The sequence below is a fragment of the Mercenaria mercenaria genome, chromosome 11, assembly GCF_021730395.1.
Source record: "Mercenaria mercenaria strain notata chromosome 11, MADL_Memer_1, whole genome shotgun sequence".
NCBI classification, from domain to species: domain Eukaryota; kingdom Metazoa; phylum Mollusca; class Bivalvia; order Venerida; family Veneridae; genus Mercenaria; species Mercenaria mercenaria.
This window is the reverse complement of record NC_069371.1, coordinates 57,288,335-57,306,418: the sequence shown is the minus strand read 5'-3', so window position 1 is coordinate 57,306,418 and position 18,084 is coordinate 57,288,335. Positions and strand designations below refer to the sequence as shown.

At 37.2% G+C, this 18,084-nt stretch overlaps 1 protein-coding gene across 1 annotated transcript in view; it reads right to left on the bottom strand.

Moving 5' to 3' along the window:
- LOC123531401 (polypeptide N-acetylgalactosaminyltransferase 5-like) overlaps nucleotides 1–18,084 on the bottom strand; it is a 97,209-nt gene that overhangs the window by 51,265 nt on the left and 27,860 nt on the right. Inside the window, exons 2-3 of the mRNA XM_053517503.1 lie at nucleotides 12,343–12,496; nucleotides 5,316–5,482 (exon numbers count right to left, since the gene is read on the bottom strand). Coding sequence (XP_053373478.1) covers nucleotides 5,316–5,482; nucleotides 12,343–12,496 — 321 coding nt within the window. The remainder of the gene's footprint in view (nucleotides 1–5,315; nucleotides 5,483–12,342; nucleotides 12,497–18,084) is intronic.

The window sequence follows — 18,084 nt, the reverse complement described above, 5'->3', positions numbered from 1 at the left end:
TGAATTTTATATGAAATTGCAATTCAATTTCTTGTTGCCCACTACCGTTATCAAGGAAAGGAAAGCCATTATCTATGTGTTCTTCATTAAATTTTTACCATCCAAGAGGGGGGACTCCGTGGCCAAGTGGTTAAGGTCGCTGACTTCAAATCACTTGCCCCTCAACGATGTGGGTTCGAGCCTCACTCGGGGCATTGAATTCTTCATGTGAGGAAGCCATCCAGCTGGCTTACGGAAGGCCGGTGTTTCTACCCAGGTGCCCACTCATGATGAAATAATGCACGGAGGGGCACCTGGGGTCTTCCTCCACCATTAAAGCTGGAAAGTCGCCATATGACCTGTCATGTGTCGGTGCAACATTAAATAAAAAAAAAAAAAAAAAAAAAAAATAACTAGAGTTGTCACAAGAGTGACGAATTATTCCCCCACAATATGGCCTTGTCACAGAACTAAGCCAATGTCAAAGCCGAACTTGCTTGACCTTTGACCTACTGACCACAAAAACAACAGAGGTCATCTGCTAGTCATGATCAACCTCCCTATGAAGTTTCATGATCCTCCGCCCAAGCGTTCTCAAGTTATTGTCCGTAAAAGGTTTAAATGACCTTTGACCTTTTGAACTCAAAATCAATGTGGGTCATCTGCTTGACATGACCAACCTCCAGATTAAGTTTCCTGATCCTAGTCCCAAGCATTCTCAAGTTATTGTCCGAAAACTGTTTAAATGTTCCGGGTCACTGTCACCTTGACCTGTGACCTACTGACCTCAAAATCATTAGGGGTCATCTGCTAGTCATAACCAACCTCCCTATCAATTTTCATGATCCTAGGCCCAAGCATTCTTAAGTTATCATCCGGAAACCATTTAAATGTTCCAAGTCACTGTGACCTTGACCTTTGACCTACAGACCTCAAAGTCGAACTTGACCTGCATTTCATGATGTTACACCTGTGTACTTAAATTTATGATCCTAGGCCCAAGCGTTCTCAAGTTATCATCCGGAAAGCATTTAACTGTTCCCAGTCCCTGTGACCTTGACCTTTGACCTACAGACCTCAGTCGAACTTGACCTGCCTTTCATGAAGTTACACCTTTGTACCAAAATTTATGATCCTAGGCCCAAGCTTTCTCAAGTTATCATCCGGAAACGGTTTAACTGTTCAGGGTCACTGTGACCTTGACCTTTGACCTACTGACCCCAAATTCGAACTTGATCTGTATTTTCTGTTGTTACACCTTTGTACCAAAATTATTTCAATTGGTCAATCCTTTCTTGAGTTATCATCTGGAAACCATGCAAAACCAACGGACCGACCGACCGACTGCCAAGCTCACTCCTTCGTTTTGTGGGGGTATAAGAAAAAAAAAAAACATCCAAGAGAGACTACCATTCATGTAATATTAATGCATCCCTTGTACATATCACTTCCATTTTTAGCTACTTTTATGACACTTTATTTTATGTTTTCCAGTGAATTATAGAGTTTTCTCAGTGAAATAAAAGTGATAATCCACAGTTTTGAAACAGTAGATTATCAATTTTATTTTTCACTGTTTTTGCCGAACTAGTTCCGGTACTCCAGCGCGACTGATATCAAAATTGTATACCGAGCGTTATGAATACTGGGGACCATAATGACGATGACGTCGTTAAAATGACGTCATTTGTGTTATGCTTTCTGCTGACTTAAGCTTTCCTGCTATTTTCAACGTTTTATAAATTACGTGACAAAAGTAGAGTTCTACACATGAAATAAAAAGAAAATTTGTTGTTTCAGTGAAATATCAATTTTATTTTACTCGTTAGCACCAAAAAAAGTAATTTTCACTCATGAATACGCCACTCGTGAAAATATCAGTTTTTGATGCTCACTTGTGAAATAAAATTGATATTTTCACTGAAAAAAACAAATATCCTCTATTTATTTTATGCTCTTCTGTGATATACTGAAATTTATCAGTGAAATAAAATTGATATTTTCACTGTTTCAAACAGTGAAAATATCATTTTTATTTTTCACTAGTACGGAACTACATTTGAATGCGAAATGATATGAATTATAAACGATAGGAATTTCCTTGCAAAATATTGTTCAGTAAACGTAAAGATGTATAAAAAATAAAAGGATCATAGATATTTACATTTTATCATAATGGCATGTAAAAGAACTCAGGAAACATAATAGAACTATTTATAGTTTTTCCTACAAAGCATCCTGACGTCACGACATTATGATGTTGTGATGCAATGCACGTGATGTTGCGTGGACAAACTGAATGTAATTTGGTTAAAAACATTAAAAGTGCATAAAATAAATAGAAAATTTGTTTGTTTACACTGAAACAAACAAATATCCTCTATACCACACACTATCCCAACACTACCACACTGTTCTGATGAGGATGATAATAATTTAGATTGTAATTCTTTCTGATACTGCAGCCCCTCTGATATTTAAAGAAACAAAGAATTTTACCTTAAGGAAACTTAATTTTATTTTTTTTTTTCCCAAATTTAACAGGTGAGCTCATAAAAATGTGAAAATAAGGGGTATATTGTATATAAAATTGCACAGGAAAAGGTGTTCTTAAATGCTCCCAAAATGCCCTAGAATGCAGGAAATGAAGCGCTGAATTTCAAAATTTTATGGAAGGGCATGCCCCTAGACCCCCAAGCTGGTCTGCAAATTTACTATTTTAGCCTGTTCAACAACAACTTATTGACAACCCTGTTGGTGAGTTCTAAAACTGTCTCCTTTGCCATAACTAGATGCCCATGGGCAACACGTCGAGCCCGCCCTTTGTCCCCTAACTGTGACATTGACTTTTGAGACAGGAACCTCGGGTTTGTACATGACACTCAGTCTCATTGAGTTAAGAATTCATGCCAAGTATAAACAAGATTCCTCAATGCATGTCAAAGTTATGTGCCGGAAAAGAGCTGACATGACCTTTGACCTCCAACTGTGACCTTGACCTTTGAGATAGGAACCTGGGGTTTGCGGACAAATAAATCTGGATGAACACACACTGACACACGTACATACACCAAACAGCCATATGAACAACTATGTCTTCACCTCCGTAAGCGGGCTCGACAAAAATCAAGTCTAGGCTACATATATAACTTACCTAAGCATGAGATACACACAGACAGGAAAATATACACACTAAAGCATTAATGTAGAAGTTTCTATTTGCGCAGATTTTGGCCATTTTTAAAACATATTTTGTTATTAGGGTCTTTTGGTTCATATGGCCCATGTCCCATGTATACATGTCAGATATGGTTGGTTTGTAAACACAGTCTGATCCAAATGAATTAGCCTGATGTCTTTGACCTGATGCCATAATAGATCATTACAATACTTCCTTTGAGCCAAAGGTAAATACACAATAAAGAGACAAAATTTTGAGAATAAAGCACTTTAAAATTGACGGGCAAAAAATATCTAATACGTTTTGGTGCTGCAGAAAGTCAAGGAAAATCCTTTTTTGTAAGTATTTCAGCATCATATCTGACTAAAAAATTTACATAAAAATACTGCAAAATTTCTTTTATCCAGAGGGAATATCCAATCATTCTAGCTTTAATTACATGAATAATGTTTGACAATATCATGAAATCATATCAAAGAATTTCCCCACCAGAGAATAATAAAACATAGCTGTAACAATGGTTCTTGATGAAATTGCTTCATATTTGCCAGCACTGTGTAACAATCAAAGCTAACAACTTCATCATACGTTTAGATTAATGGATTCAGTTTTATCACACACTCAAAAGTCTTCAATAATGCTAAACCATTTCTATTTCCTAAGCACGATCATTGCATGTTTAGACGTGAAATTATGTAATCAAACATCATGGGCGTATCTGAGAAATTTTAAGCTTAAGATATGGATGTGAAGGGGCAAATAGGCTAAGTCCTCAAGAAAATATTGAAGAGTAGATACCCAACTTGACAATCCAAAGACTGTTATTAGGCAGTAGAGATACCAGTATGTGTAGCATATACCAGCAGTCAATCCCAGTATACAACTAGAGCTAGATCACTGCAGGCTTTGATACAGGGAAGGGGATCTAGTGACCTTGCTTGTGTGCTTGCCATGTTGTCTAAGATATGAAAATCCTTCCAGCAGTTTAGATAGTATTAAGCAGACACGAGGCTATTTGATCTCTGACTTCCAAGGTTGACTTTGACCTCAGACCTAGTGATCAAGGTTGTGCCTATCTAAATATCTGAAGTTATTTGAGAATCCATTTAAAAATTTTGGGATATACTTTCTGAAAGGAATTTAAGAAGTTGCATACCATAAAATTTGAATGCGGGCATGCCAAACTGGAAGCTAATGTGAGAACAACATTTACCACAAACAAAATGTGTCTGTATATTCACTCAACACTTACAATATATTGTCTCCATCTGATGCTAATGGTTTGATAATGCTGAAATAATGAATAAATTACAGCGGAAATGCTACAGCGTTAAACAACATCATCAACATCATGATGTTACATATCAGTAACCATGCAAAATAAAAAGCCTTTATCTTGACTGTACAAGTATTTGACCACTTTTTTATATGAGATACTTTGAATAATGATCAATATTTTGCAGCTTGTAGGTACTTCTACTGAAATGTCATGTGAATACCACATAAAGTGTTTGATATACTGGTCATAAATTTACCCTAATCATACAGAACAAGTTTCAGGGAGAACCTAACAAGGATGCTACAGACAAAGTCTGGTGAAGATCAATTAAGTGATTCATGAAAAGAAGTTGTTTATAGGTATATATCTATTTTTAGCTGTAGCAGCCCCTTTAAGAAGCTGGTAGCTCCAATTTGAAAAAATTCTGGAGCGAACCTTACAATGATGCTACAGAAGAAGTCTGATGAAGATCTACCAAGCAGTTCTTAAGAAAAAGCGGACGGACAGATGGGTTAAGGACGGAAGGACAGATGGACAGTGAGTGATCAAAATAGCTTATCCTGAGCACTTCATGCTCAGGTGAGCTGAAATGTTGACGCAGGACGATGGATGCAAGACCATCCACATATACACACAGCTCACAGACAGACAGAAAGACAGACAATGCCAAAACTATACTCCTCTGCCTTTGGCTGAGGATAATAAGCTCCTCACCATTATGGACAGTAGCTCATATACCTAAATGCTCATTCCAACAAACAGACAGACTGACAGAAGTGATTTTTACAGGGCCTCGGTCAAAAGATTGGGAAATAAAGACACCACAATTTCAAAAAGAGGCTCAAATTTTGTCAGATCTTAGTTTTTTTTACATACCTTTATCTGAAAAATCATCAACAAGAATAATTTCCCTCAGAAGTTCTGGTGGTGTTCTATCTAAAACACTGTGGAAAGTTCGCAACAGTACTGTCCAAGCTTCATTATGGAAACATATAACAACACTTGTATCTGGCAGCTTTCTGCGGTACTTCAATGTCTTACATCTGAAAGGAAAAACATTTCTCCATATACATATCAAACAGAATTAGCCATTTAACCTGAAAATCATCAGTCTGGTCACTCCTGCAGTCATGACAGTAGGACTATCCCTATAGGACACTAGTAAAGGTTTTGCCTTTCATTAATGCAAACAGATGACATATTGTAGAAGTTTTGTAATATTTCATGTGTGAGCAAGACACATTAAATGCCATTTGCTATTTGTTCCTCAGACAAAGTAAGTTTCCAAAACAGCTAAAACTAATGAAAAAATTTACTTTGTGACTGTCAAAAAACATCTCCATACTGTAACTGCAGGTGCTAAATAAAGTCGTTTATGTCTTTTTTCTGTGAATGAGCTGGTATATTTAAGTGGAAATTTCCTAACTGCAGACATAAAGCTGTATCACTGATAATGTTCTAGTGTTTGTTATTATGACATGATCATTTACATAAAGAAACAGGAATACCCACTGCCTCTATCACTCCTCTGCTACATGATTTAGAACACATTTTTTTACAATTTTCCTAGAAGGAGAGAAATTGCTTAAAATACCGTAACCTCCAACCAATCAATTCCCAAGCCAAGACCCATTCCTAAAATATGAAAACTAAAATGTTATTATTACTCTTAAATCCGACATCTAACCTACTTACTGCATTTTCTTCAACAGAGAAAGAACCTCTTTGCTTTATTTTACAGGTTTCAACATACTGACATCAGAAAATGTCTTCTGATTGTCCTTTTGTTCTGTTAAGTGTCCACATAATTTGCACCATACTTGGACTTGGAGCCATTGTTACCAACTTTTCAATTACCCAAGACCATGGAGTCCATTCAATGGTTCTGTGTTCTAGTGAATGTGACGGGTGGTACCCATTATCTCTCATAAACAGACACCACTAAGTGAAGTGTTCTAAAATATTGTTTGGTTGCATTTTATGCCTCCAATGGGTCATCTTACTATTGGATAAGAAGGTTTAGCATCCCTGCCTTACATATACTAACAAGAGGACCATGATGGTCCTGAATCGCTCACCTGTCCCCATGTGACCCGGTTTGAACTGAGTATGACGTCGTTTTTTTCTATTATTTGACATAGTGACCTAGTTTTTGAGCTCATGTGACCCAGTTTTGAACTTGACCTAGATATCAAGATAAAAGCTAGAGATGCTTTTGAGAAAAGCGCATGTCTCCCACAACTGCCCCTATGAAAAATGTTAGTTTCTCTAGATGTTTTAGACGAGTGGATCCAATTAGATGGTCTGGATGAGTCGATCCACTCAGTAATTCAAGGGCCATAAATCAAAAGTGCCTGGGCGGATTTGGCTAGTTATCGAACTTGGGTAAGGTCTTATGGCCAAACATATTTTGTTCAAGTTTGGTGAAGATCAGATGAGAAATGTTCGACTTAGAGAGCGGACAAGAGTAAACAGACGGATTTTTTCGGTAATTCAAGGGCCGTAACTCTAAAATGCCTGGACTGATTTGGCTAGTTATCGAACTTGGCCGAGGTCTCATGGTCAAACACATTTTGTTCAAGTTTGGTGAAGATCGGATGAGAAATGTTCGACACAGAGTGCGGACAAGAGTAAAAAGGCCGATTTTTCTATAACTCAAGGGCCGTAACTCCAAAATGCCTAGACCGATTTGGCTAGTTATCGAACTTGGCCGAGGTCTCATGGTCAAACACATTTTGTTCAAGTTTGGTGAAGATCAGATGAGAAATATTCGAATTAGAGTGCGGACAAGAGTAAAAAGACCGATTCTTGGTAATTCAAGGGCCAAAACTCCAAGACGCCTGGACCGATTTGGCTAGTTATCGAACTTGGACGAGGTCTTATGGTCAAACACATTTTGTTCAAGTCTGGTGAAAATCGGATGAGAAATGTTTGACTTAGAGTGCGGACAAGCTTTGTGACAGACACACACACACACACACACACACAGACTGGAGTAAATCAATATGTCTCCCACACCACTGTGTGGTGGGAGACATAATTCTGAAGATCCATTGAAAAATATGGCCTCTACAGAGGTCACAAGGTTTTTCTATTATCTGACATAATGACCTAGTTTTTGAAAGCACGTGACCCACTTTTGAACTTGACCTAGATGTCATCAAGGTGAACATTCTCACCAATTTTCATGAAGATCTCATGAAAAACATAGCCTCTAGAGAGGTCACAAGTTTTTTCTATTATTTGACCTAATGACCTAGTTTTAGACTGCATGTGACCCAGTATCATCAAGATGAACATTCAGACCAATTTTCATGAAGATCCATTGAAAAATATGGCCTCTAGAGAGGTCAAAAGGTTTTTCTATTTTTAGATGTACAGACTCAGTTTTTGACCGCAGTTGACCAAGTTTCGAACTTGGCCTAGATATCATCAAGATGAACATTTTGACCAACTTCCATATAGATCCCATGAAAAATATGGCCTCTAGAGAGGTCACAAGATTTTTTTATTATTTGACCTACTGACCTAGTTTTTGAAGGCACATGACCCAGTTTCAAAATTAACCTAGATATCATCAAGGTGAACATTCTGACCAATTTTCATGAAGATCCATTGAAAAATATGGCTTCTAGAGAGGTCACAAGGTTTTTCTATTTTTAGACCTACTGACCTAGTTTTGGACTGCACGTGACCCAGTTTCAAACTTGACCTAGATATCATCAAGATGAACATTCAGACCACTTTCATACAGATCCCATGAAAAATATGGCCTCTTGAAAGGTCACAAGGTTTTTTTATTATTTGACCTACTGATCTAGTTTTTGATGGCATGTGACCCAGTTTCAAACTTGACCTAGATATCATCAAGGTGAACATTCTGACTAACTTTCATGAAGATCCATTGAAAAGTATGGCCTCTAGAGAGGTCACAAGGTTTTTCTATTTTTAGACCTACTGACCTAGTTTTGGACCGCACATGACCCAGTTTCAAATCTGACTTAGATATCATCAAGATAAACATTCTGACCAACTTTCATAAAGATCCCATGAAAAATGTGACCTCTAGAGTGGTCACAAGCAAAAGTTTACGCACGGACGGATGCACGGACGCTGCACGATCACAAAAGCTCACCTTGTCACTTTGTGACATGTGAGCTAAAAATGCACAAACTTAATATCAAAGTCAAATGTAATGAATGAAAATTGGGGGAAAATCTAATTACAAGATGGTTCTAAAGTGAAAGCCATGATATATAAGATAGACAAGAATTACTTCACAGACACCAGGTTAATTGTTTGTCACATAGAAATGATAAGGGAGATCCTATGTTGGCACTCTCTTAGACAGTCAGCAAGATTTTATTGGAAAACACAAATTAGATTTAGAAATGTTTATACTTCTACTTTAACACTACAATTCTTACTGCTTTACTTTGTTACTTTCTACTGTTTCCAAAACAAAATAACTGAAAATATTTATTCTGCTGATAATTTATCTGGAATACACTTCATGCTGTATGCATGAAACACTAAAGACATGTTTTAAACAGCAATTTTCACAGGATCAATGATGTTTTAAAGAAATGCTTTTAACCATGATTTGCCAAGTATCCCTTACATCTTATAGGCAATTTCACCAACTCCTTCACAAGGATCCATGACATTTTCAGGACATGTTTATAACAATTCATTGCCAAGGATCCAGGACATCTTATAATACAATGGAACTTCTGAATACTTGACCTTCCAAAAACCAGAAACTTCTAAAAATTGGGGGATTTTCTTGGGCCTCATGTTTCTCCTTCTATTTTCTGTATAGAACATACCAGAACTTCCAATTCTGAACACCGGACAATATTTTCAAACAAAGAGGGCCAAGATGGCCCTATATCGCTCACCAGAGTTGATCTGGCCTACTTACCAAGTTTTTGATCCCACATGACCCAGTTTCAAACTTGACCTAGAGATCAAGACAAACATTCTGACCAAGTTTCATAAAGATAGGGTCACAACTGTGGCTTCTACAGTGTTAACAAGTTTTTCATCACGACAAACATTCTGACCAATGCTCGTGAGTTTCAAACTTAAACCGTGGACTCTAGAGTGTTTTTCCTTTGATCTTGCATACTGACCTAGTTTTTGACCCCACATGACCCAGTTTTGACCTGACCTAGAGATCATCAAGACAAATATTCTGACCATGGGTCACAACTGTGGCCTCTAGTGTTCACAAGCTTTTCCTTTGATTTGAATGGGTGGCCTAGTTTTTGACCCCACATGCCAACACAAACATTCTGACTAATTCTAATGAGGTTCAAACTTAAATTGTGGTCTTTAGAGTGTTAACAAGACTTTGATCTGGCTACTGACCAAGTTTTTGACCCCACATGACCCAGTTTCAAACTTGACCTAGAAATCAACAAGACAAACAGTCTGACTAAGTTTCCTAAAGATTGAGTCACAACTGTGGTCTCTACAGTGTTTACAAGTTTTTCCTTTGATTTCACCAGGTGACCTAGTTTTTGACCCCACATGTACTAGATTCAAACCTACCAGTGTTTGTAGGACTAACTTACTCTGTGTCCCTGACATCTTACAGACATGTTTGTAGGACTAACTTACTCAGTGTCCCTGACATCTTTGAGACTTTTATATGAAATGTTTGTAGGACTAACTTACTCTGTGTCCCTGACATCTTTGAGACTTCTATGCAATGTTTGTAGGACTAACTTACTCAGTGTCCCTGACATCTTTGAGACTTCTATGCAATGTTTGTAGGACTAACTTACTCTGTGTCCCTGACATCTTTGAGACTTCTATGCAATGTTTGTAGGACTAACTTAACTCTCTGTCCCTGACATCTTTGAGACATCTATATGCAATGTTTGTAGGACTCACATACTCAGTGTCCCTGACATCTTTGAGACTTCTTTGCAATGTTTGTAGGACTAACTTACGCAGTGTCCCTGACATCTTTGAGACTGCTATGCAATGTTTGTAGGACTAACTTACTCTGTGTCCCTGACATCTTTGAGACTTCCATGCAATGTTTGTAGGTCTAACTTACTCTGTGTCCCTGACATCTTTGAGACTTTAATATGCAATGTTTGTAGGACTAACTTACTCAGTGTCACTGACATGTTTGAGACTTTAATATGCAATGTTTGTAGGACTAACTTACTCTGTGTCCCTGACATCTTTGAGACTTCTATGCAATGTTTGTAGGTCTAACTTACTCTGTGTCCCTGACATCTTTGAGACTTTAATATGCAATGTTTTGTAGGACTAACTTACTCAGTGTCACTGACATGTTTGAGACTTTAATTTGCAATGTTTGTAGGACTAACTTACTCTGTGTCCCTGACATCTTTGAGACTTCCATGCAATGTTTGTAGGACTAACTTACTCTGTGTCCCTGACATATTTGAGACTTCTATGCAATGTTTGTAGGACTAACTTTCCCTGTGTCCCCGACATCTTTGCGACTTCTATGTAATGTTTGTAGGACTAACTTACTCTGTGTCCCTGACATCTTTGAGACTTCTATGCAATGTTTGTAGGACTAACTTACTCAGTGTCACTGACATCTTTGAGACTTCTATGCAATGTTTGTAGGTCTAACTTACTCTGTGTCCCTGACATCTTTGAGACTTCTAAGCAATGTTTGTAGGACTTACTTACATTGTGTCCCTGACATCATTGAGACTTCCATGCAATGTTTGTAGGACTAACTTACTCTGTGTCTCTGACATGTTTGAGACTTTAATATGCAATGTTTGTAGGACCAACTTACTCAGTGTCACTGACATCTTTGAGACTTCTATGCAATGTTTGTAGGACTAACTTTCTCAGTGTCCCTGACATCTTTGAGACTTCTATGCAATGTTTGTAGGACTAACTTATTCTGTGTCCCTGACATCATTGAGACTTCCATGCAATGTTTGTAGGACTAACTTACTCAGTGTCCTTGACATGTTTGAGACTTTAATATGCAATGTTTGTAGGACCAACTTACTCAGTGTCACTGACATCTTTGAGACTTCTATGCAATGTTTGTAGGACTAACTTTCTCAGTGTCCCTGACATCTTTAAGACTTCTATGCAATGTTTGTAGGACTAACTTAACTCTCTGTCCCTGACATCTTTGAGACATCTATATGCAATGTTTGTAGGACTCACATACTCAGTGTCCCTGACATCTTTGAGACTTCTATGCAATGTTTGTAGGACTAACTTACTCAGTGTCCCTGACATCTTTGAGACTTCTATGCAATGTTTGTAGGACTAACTTACTCAGTGTCCCTGACATCTTTGAGACTTCCATGCAATGTTTGTAGGACTAACTTACTCTGTGTCCCTGACATATTTGAGACTTCTATGCAATGTTTGTAGGACTAACTTACCCTGTGTCCCTGACATCTTTGCAACTTCTATGCAATGTTTGTAGGACTTACTTACTCAGTGTCCCTGACATCTTTGAGACTTCTATGTAATGTTTGTAGGACTAACTTACTCTGTGTCCCTGACATCTTTGAGACTTCTATGCAATGTTTGTAGGTCTAACTTACTCTGTGTCCCTGACATCTTTGAGACTTCTATGCAATGTTTGTAGGACTTACTTACATAGTGTCCCTGACATCATTGAGACTTCTATGCAATGTTTGTAGGACTAACTTATTCAGTGTCCTTGACATGTTTGAGACTTTAATATGCAATGTTTGTAGGACCAACTTACTCAGTGTCACTGACATCATTGAGACTTCTATGCAATGTTTGTAGGACTAACTTTCTCAGTGTCCCTGACATCTTTGACACTTCTATGCAATGTTTGTAGGACTAACTTACTCTGTGTCTCTGACTTCTTTGAGACTTCTATGCAATGTTTGTAGGACTAACTTACTCAGTGTCCCTGACATCTTTGAGACTTCTATGCAATGAGATCTGATCACTGACATACTGATTGAATGCATTATTCTGCCAACCATCATCATAGATTTTACGTTCTTCTGGTGCTAACTTCTCTTTGTCAACAGTTACACCATTTCCTTGTTCTCCTGAAAAAACAGAAATTAAACATAGTAGGCAGGTATGTATTTAATGTCTCAACATTTTTTGCTACTGTTTTTTTGCACCATGTTTAAGCAACATTTTGTCAGGAGTATATCAGTTATGCATTATTAGATGGACCCTTTTGGTTACAACTTAAATGTTATAAGAATAAATATGCTGAAGCCACTAAAAATGCAAAAGGCATTTGGAAAATTTGATCTAAGAAGATTTTCATAATGCCTATAATTATGAAACATGCATAACAAGACAATTGCCCTACCTGAAGGGGCATTTGTCATGTTCATTGCCACAGCACCATATTTGTTATGAATAACCAGCAAATTCTCCATATATATATAACCTACTATCTACAAGCCAGGTTTTATGAAAAAACTTCCTATACTTTGAAAGTTAACAAAGGATGGATTTGACAGACAGAATGACAACAGATGGGTAAAACTAGGGGTTGTCTACTCCATAAGCCCTGCCATCCTATGAAGTTTGAAGATTCTATGTCAAATGGTTCTCCAGTTATTGACCGAAATGAAGTGTGACGTATGGACGGACAGACAGACAGGGCAAAAACAATATGTCTCCCCCAGTTGGGGTCATACTGATCGACATATCACTGGTTATCTATGTCTCAGGCTATGCGAAAAGGATAAGATCACTTTTAGAAATGTTCTAGCATTGTTCTTGAATAGTGTTCAAGAACTGTACTAGAACTAGTCTTAAAGTGTGCAACAACACTTCAAGTACATTTTTAGAAATGTTAAATTGGACAAATTTTCAAGACCAATTGTTCTTAAAAATGTTACAGTTTCAGTTCAAGAACTATACTTTAGGAACAATTCATTCATGCCAAATATAAACAAGACTGCCCCAAGCATGTTAAAGTTATGGTCCGGACAAACAAATCCGGGCAGACGTACACACGCACATACACCTAACAGCCATTTTGACAACTATGTCTCCGCTTCCGCAAGGGGGCTCGAAAAAAACCTACCAGGAGAGCCATACAAAACCTGGATCGCTCACCTAAAATTAACAGCTGGTAAATGGTCTTCCAAGGTACACTGCTGTCAAATTAGTTTGAAATCAAGCTTGTTCTTTGACAGGAAGAGATTTTTAGTTTTCCAAAAACGTCATGTAAAAACTAGTCACATCCCCTGCTGGCTATGTTTCTTCATGAAACAGAATGATTTGAAGGAATTTTGTAAAGGGTCACCCAAGGAACATTGCTGTAAAATTACCTTAAAATTCAGAGTAGAAGATTTTCAAAATTTTCCATAATATAGAAATATAGAGAAAACTAGTCCCGCCCCTAATTAGCCATGTTTTTGAACAAATCAACATGGTTTGCATGAATTTGATAGAGGGTCATCCAAAGAACATTGCTGTCAAATTATTTGGAAATTTGGTTAGCGCTTTGAGAGGAGAAAATTTACGAAGAGTTCCATACAGTCATATAAGAAAAAACAGCCTGGCTCCCAACAGCTAGTCCAAATAATAGGACGTTTCAGGACAGCGTGATAACTTCTGACTGTCGCTGTCTCCGTCATTTCCAAACTTATTCTGCATACTTCTGTTAGGAAATCCCCAATTAAAATCCGTTGGGAACGTTTTCTGGTACATGTACAAAGTATTTGTAATTAATGAATTTATGTTGACTTGCCTTGCTGACATTTTATGAATGTATATTTTGTGTTTTATTTCTTTAATTTAGTGTCATATCGAAAGTCTGCCGTTACTGAAACCGGTGTCAGGGTAGAGATCTCTTCGCACCTGTCACATCATATTTTTGAAGATTTAAGTCTCTTATATAAAATTATAGATTTATAAAGTTTCTACATGAATATTAATGTTTAATTTATTAGAGCAAGTAAGTCTGACCAGTATATTATGACTTTTTTGGATTTTTTAATGTCTTCGTTTTCCTATCAGTAAAATGCAGATCAGTAAGGCAACGAAAAAATATAAGATAATAAAATAAGTCATCCCGATAAGCCAAATGAGTAAGGCTTCCCCGCAGCGGGAATAGGGGGTCTTCCAAAGAACACTGCTGTGAAGCTATTTTGAAACTGTGCCAGCAGTTTCAGCGAAGAAGATTTTTAAAATTTTCCATAAATTATAGCCATAGGGAAAACTAGCTCTTTCCGTGGAGGCCATGCTTTTTTTTTAATGAAAAAGAATTTTTTGATAGAATTTGGAAGATGGTCACCCAAGTCATAGAGAAGAAATGTTTCAAAGTTTTCCATACTGTTATAAAAGTAGTCCTGTCCCCTTGCAGCCATGAAGGAGAATGATTTGAAGAATTTCCTCCTGGTTGCCATGGCAACCAGAATTATAAATGGATGACAAAAAATTTGAAGAAATATTAAAGTGGACTACCTTGTAAGTCAAGTTCTGGCACAGTGTAATCTCAAACAGAATACCAGGTGCACAACTTTACATGCTATATGATAATACCCTAATGTTTACTGGTCCTTTGTGATCATAGAGAATATTCAGTTACTGCAATTGAATCCTGCTTAAGCTGGTGATAGCCCCATGAGGGGTGTTGCACATTTCGTAAGACCTGCCTAAATAAAACAGTCTGCTATTATGTTTTTTGTTTGCATTCTATGCTTCAAAAAGATCTTTTCAGATTTTATAATGAATGAGAGTAGGCCAAAACCTTTTGACATACATGCAACAAACATGTTTCTTCCCTCTGCGTATTTTTGACTAAGGTCAAGGGCTATTAATCTGGTCTGGCAGAGTTAAATCCTAAACAAGAAATGCGGCAATGCCACGAAACCAGGTTTTCAACACTTTTCATAAGAATAAATAAGAGTGCCAGAATGTCCCAATATACGCCCGTCACAGCAAATTTCTTTACTCTAGCACCTGTATTTGCAGATGTAATTTTAATTTTGTGGTTGTTTAGTAATCATTGTAATTCTTTTGTTTTTCTAAGTCCACAAAAAAACTCCTTACCAGGTAGAGATACCTTAAAATACACCTAAAATTAGAAAGTAACAACTATGTTGTACCACAGAAAAGTGGTCTTGGTTTTTCCCTACGGTCAATTATAAAAAAGTTACAATATAAGTTATTTATAGTAACAACTAAGGGAAGTTAATCTTTAAAAAAAAAAAAAAAAAAAAAAAAAAAAAAAATCCCCCCAAAAAAATTTTTTCCCTATGTCTAGTAATGAAAAATTTACAATATAAGCTATTTATAGTAACAACAAAGGGAAGTAATTCTAAAGAAGGGAACTGCGCAAGACACTTCGTCTCATGCATACATGCCATATTTTCAGACGGTCAATAAGTGAGATTTGCCTCAACAGGGCTTTTTTTAAGGGAGATTTGGGTAAAAATAAGGGAGACTTTTATTCGCTCATTTTTTATGCACTAAATAGCCGTTTTCATGAAAAAATCATCAATTTTTCTATATTTAATTGATGAGTGGAGCCAACAGTTGTGTACAGAATGTATGATTATTACTTATAGCACTTTACTTATTCCAAGGAAATTCAGAATTCCATGAAAGATTGAACCAGGAACTTTCATTTTGCTTTATGTGTTGATGCTTCTGCATCTGGAGAGAGTGATCTTTTTGACATGTTTAAACATACAAATCTCAAAAGATTGCAGAGATATCATGTCAAAACAGTCTTTTAAGGGCAGTCATTTCTTTTCAGATATGAAGTTGTTAAAACAAAAAAGAAAGCCATTCTTTTTCTGGATTGTCCATATTTAGAATAAAACTACATGTATTTAAACTGGGAATTCTTCTCCCGTTAATTATTGCAACATGACAATATCACAAAGGAATGGCAGTCAATTCTTCGGGCAGTATGAATTGCAACTCATTTCATAAAATTCACTTATCCGAATTCATGTTTGTCCGAAATTCTGTGTAGTCTGACATTTGCTCGCCAATTTTTGTTAAATCGTGGTTGATTTTTTGCATGTTTTGCAAGTACATGTATTTAAATTGAGAAGCATAAACTCGGTGTTAACACTAACCTGTCTCATCCTCTGATGGCTCGATAAATACTGAGGTCAGCGAAAACGAAAGTACACATTGGCAGGTGGCGGTAAAATGACGTGATTTTAAGACACTGGTTTACATATTGTTTTGAAAACTACAGGTCAGTGACTTTGATGTTACTAAATCAGTCTAAAATCTCGCATGCACATGTTTACAATTGCCTACGGGTAAGATTAAATGGTTAATTGTTTGCAGGTGGTAAGATAATTAATGCCTCAGGCGTGTGTATCTCTCGATAAACAAGCTAGGGATTATAGACAACTGTCAAAATTATGTTTGAAGAGTATTTCCGGGCTACTCGATATTGAATTTCAAGTATTTTTTAAAGGTCTACACTGGGTCCGAGATACGATTTTTCAACAGAGAACTTTTTTTCAGAATTTATTTTTTACGGGAGGTTTGCATGTCCTGGCGGGAGACCGGGAGATATACTGAAAATACGGGAGAAAAAGTCTCCCGGCGGGAGATATGGCATGTATGCTCATGATGGTGTATAATTGTTAGATCAAAATCCCTCTATGCATGAAGAAGATATGCTCCGGACAAAGTTTTCATTCTTGTATCCTTTGACCTCTAAGTGTGACCTTGACCTTAGACCTAGGGACCTGGTTCTTGTGCATGACACTCCGTCTCATGATGGTGAACAATTGTGCCAACTTTCATCAAAATCCCTCCATGCATGTAGAAGATATGCTAACCCTAACCTAACCCTATTTTTAGTAACAATGACCTTGACCTTGATCCCAGAAACCCCAAAATCAATCCCAAGCTACAACTTTATATAAGTTTTCTATACACCAAGTTTCATCATGATAGCTCATTCCTAAGTTAAGTTATTGACCGGAAACCCTTTTTCTATTTTAAGTAACAGTGACCTTGACCTTGACCCCAGAAACCCCAAAATCAATCCCAGCCTTTGTCTTGATATAAGCTACATACATACCAAGTTTTATTCAAATATCTTTACCGAAACAAAAGTTATTGACCGGAAACCCTTTTTCTATTTTAAGTAACAGTGACCTTGACCTTGACCCCAGAAACCCCAAAATCAATCCCAGCCTTTGTCTTGATATAAGCTACATACATACCAAGTTTTATTCAAATATCTTTATCGAAACAAAAGTTATTGACCAGAAACACCAGTTTGACGCCGCCGCCGCCACCGCCGCCGCCCGCCCGACATCTACCCCAATCTTATAACTCAGGTTTTCGTTGAAAACCTGGTTAACAAAACCCAAGGTGCTTAACTTCACATGCTTAATAACATTCTGGTAATGTTTCATGACCCTAAGTGAATACTTTTTGAGATACATTTGCATATTTTGTCTATGTAAAGTCCAGGGCCATTACTCTGGTCTAGCTGAGTGAAACCAGGGCATGACTTCACAGCTGATACACAATCTTATAAAGTTTAAGGACTCTAGGTCAAATACCCAAATAGGATAGATTCTACTGATTTATGTTTTACAACTGTTTCACATTTTGTTCCCTCTCTGGTGTGGGCAGAAACTAATCAGTATCACTTGTTGAAGGATAGAGAACTGCTCACATA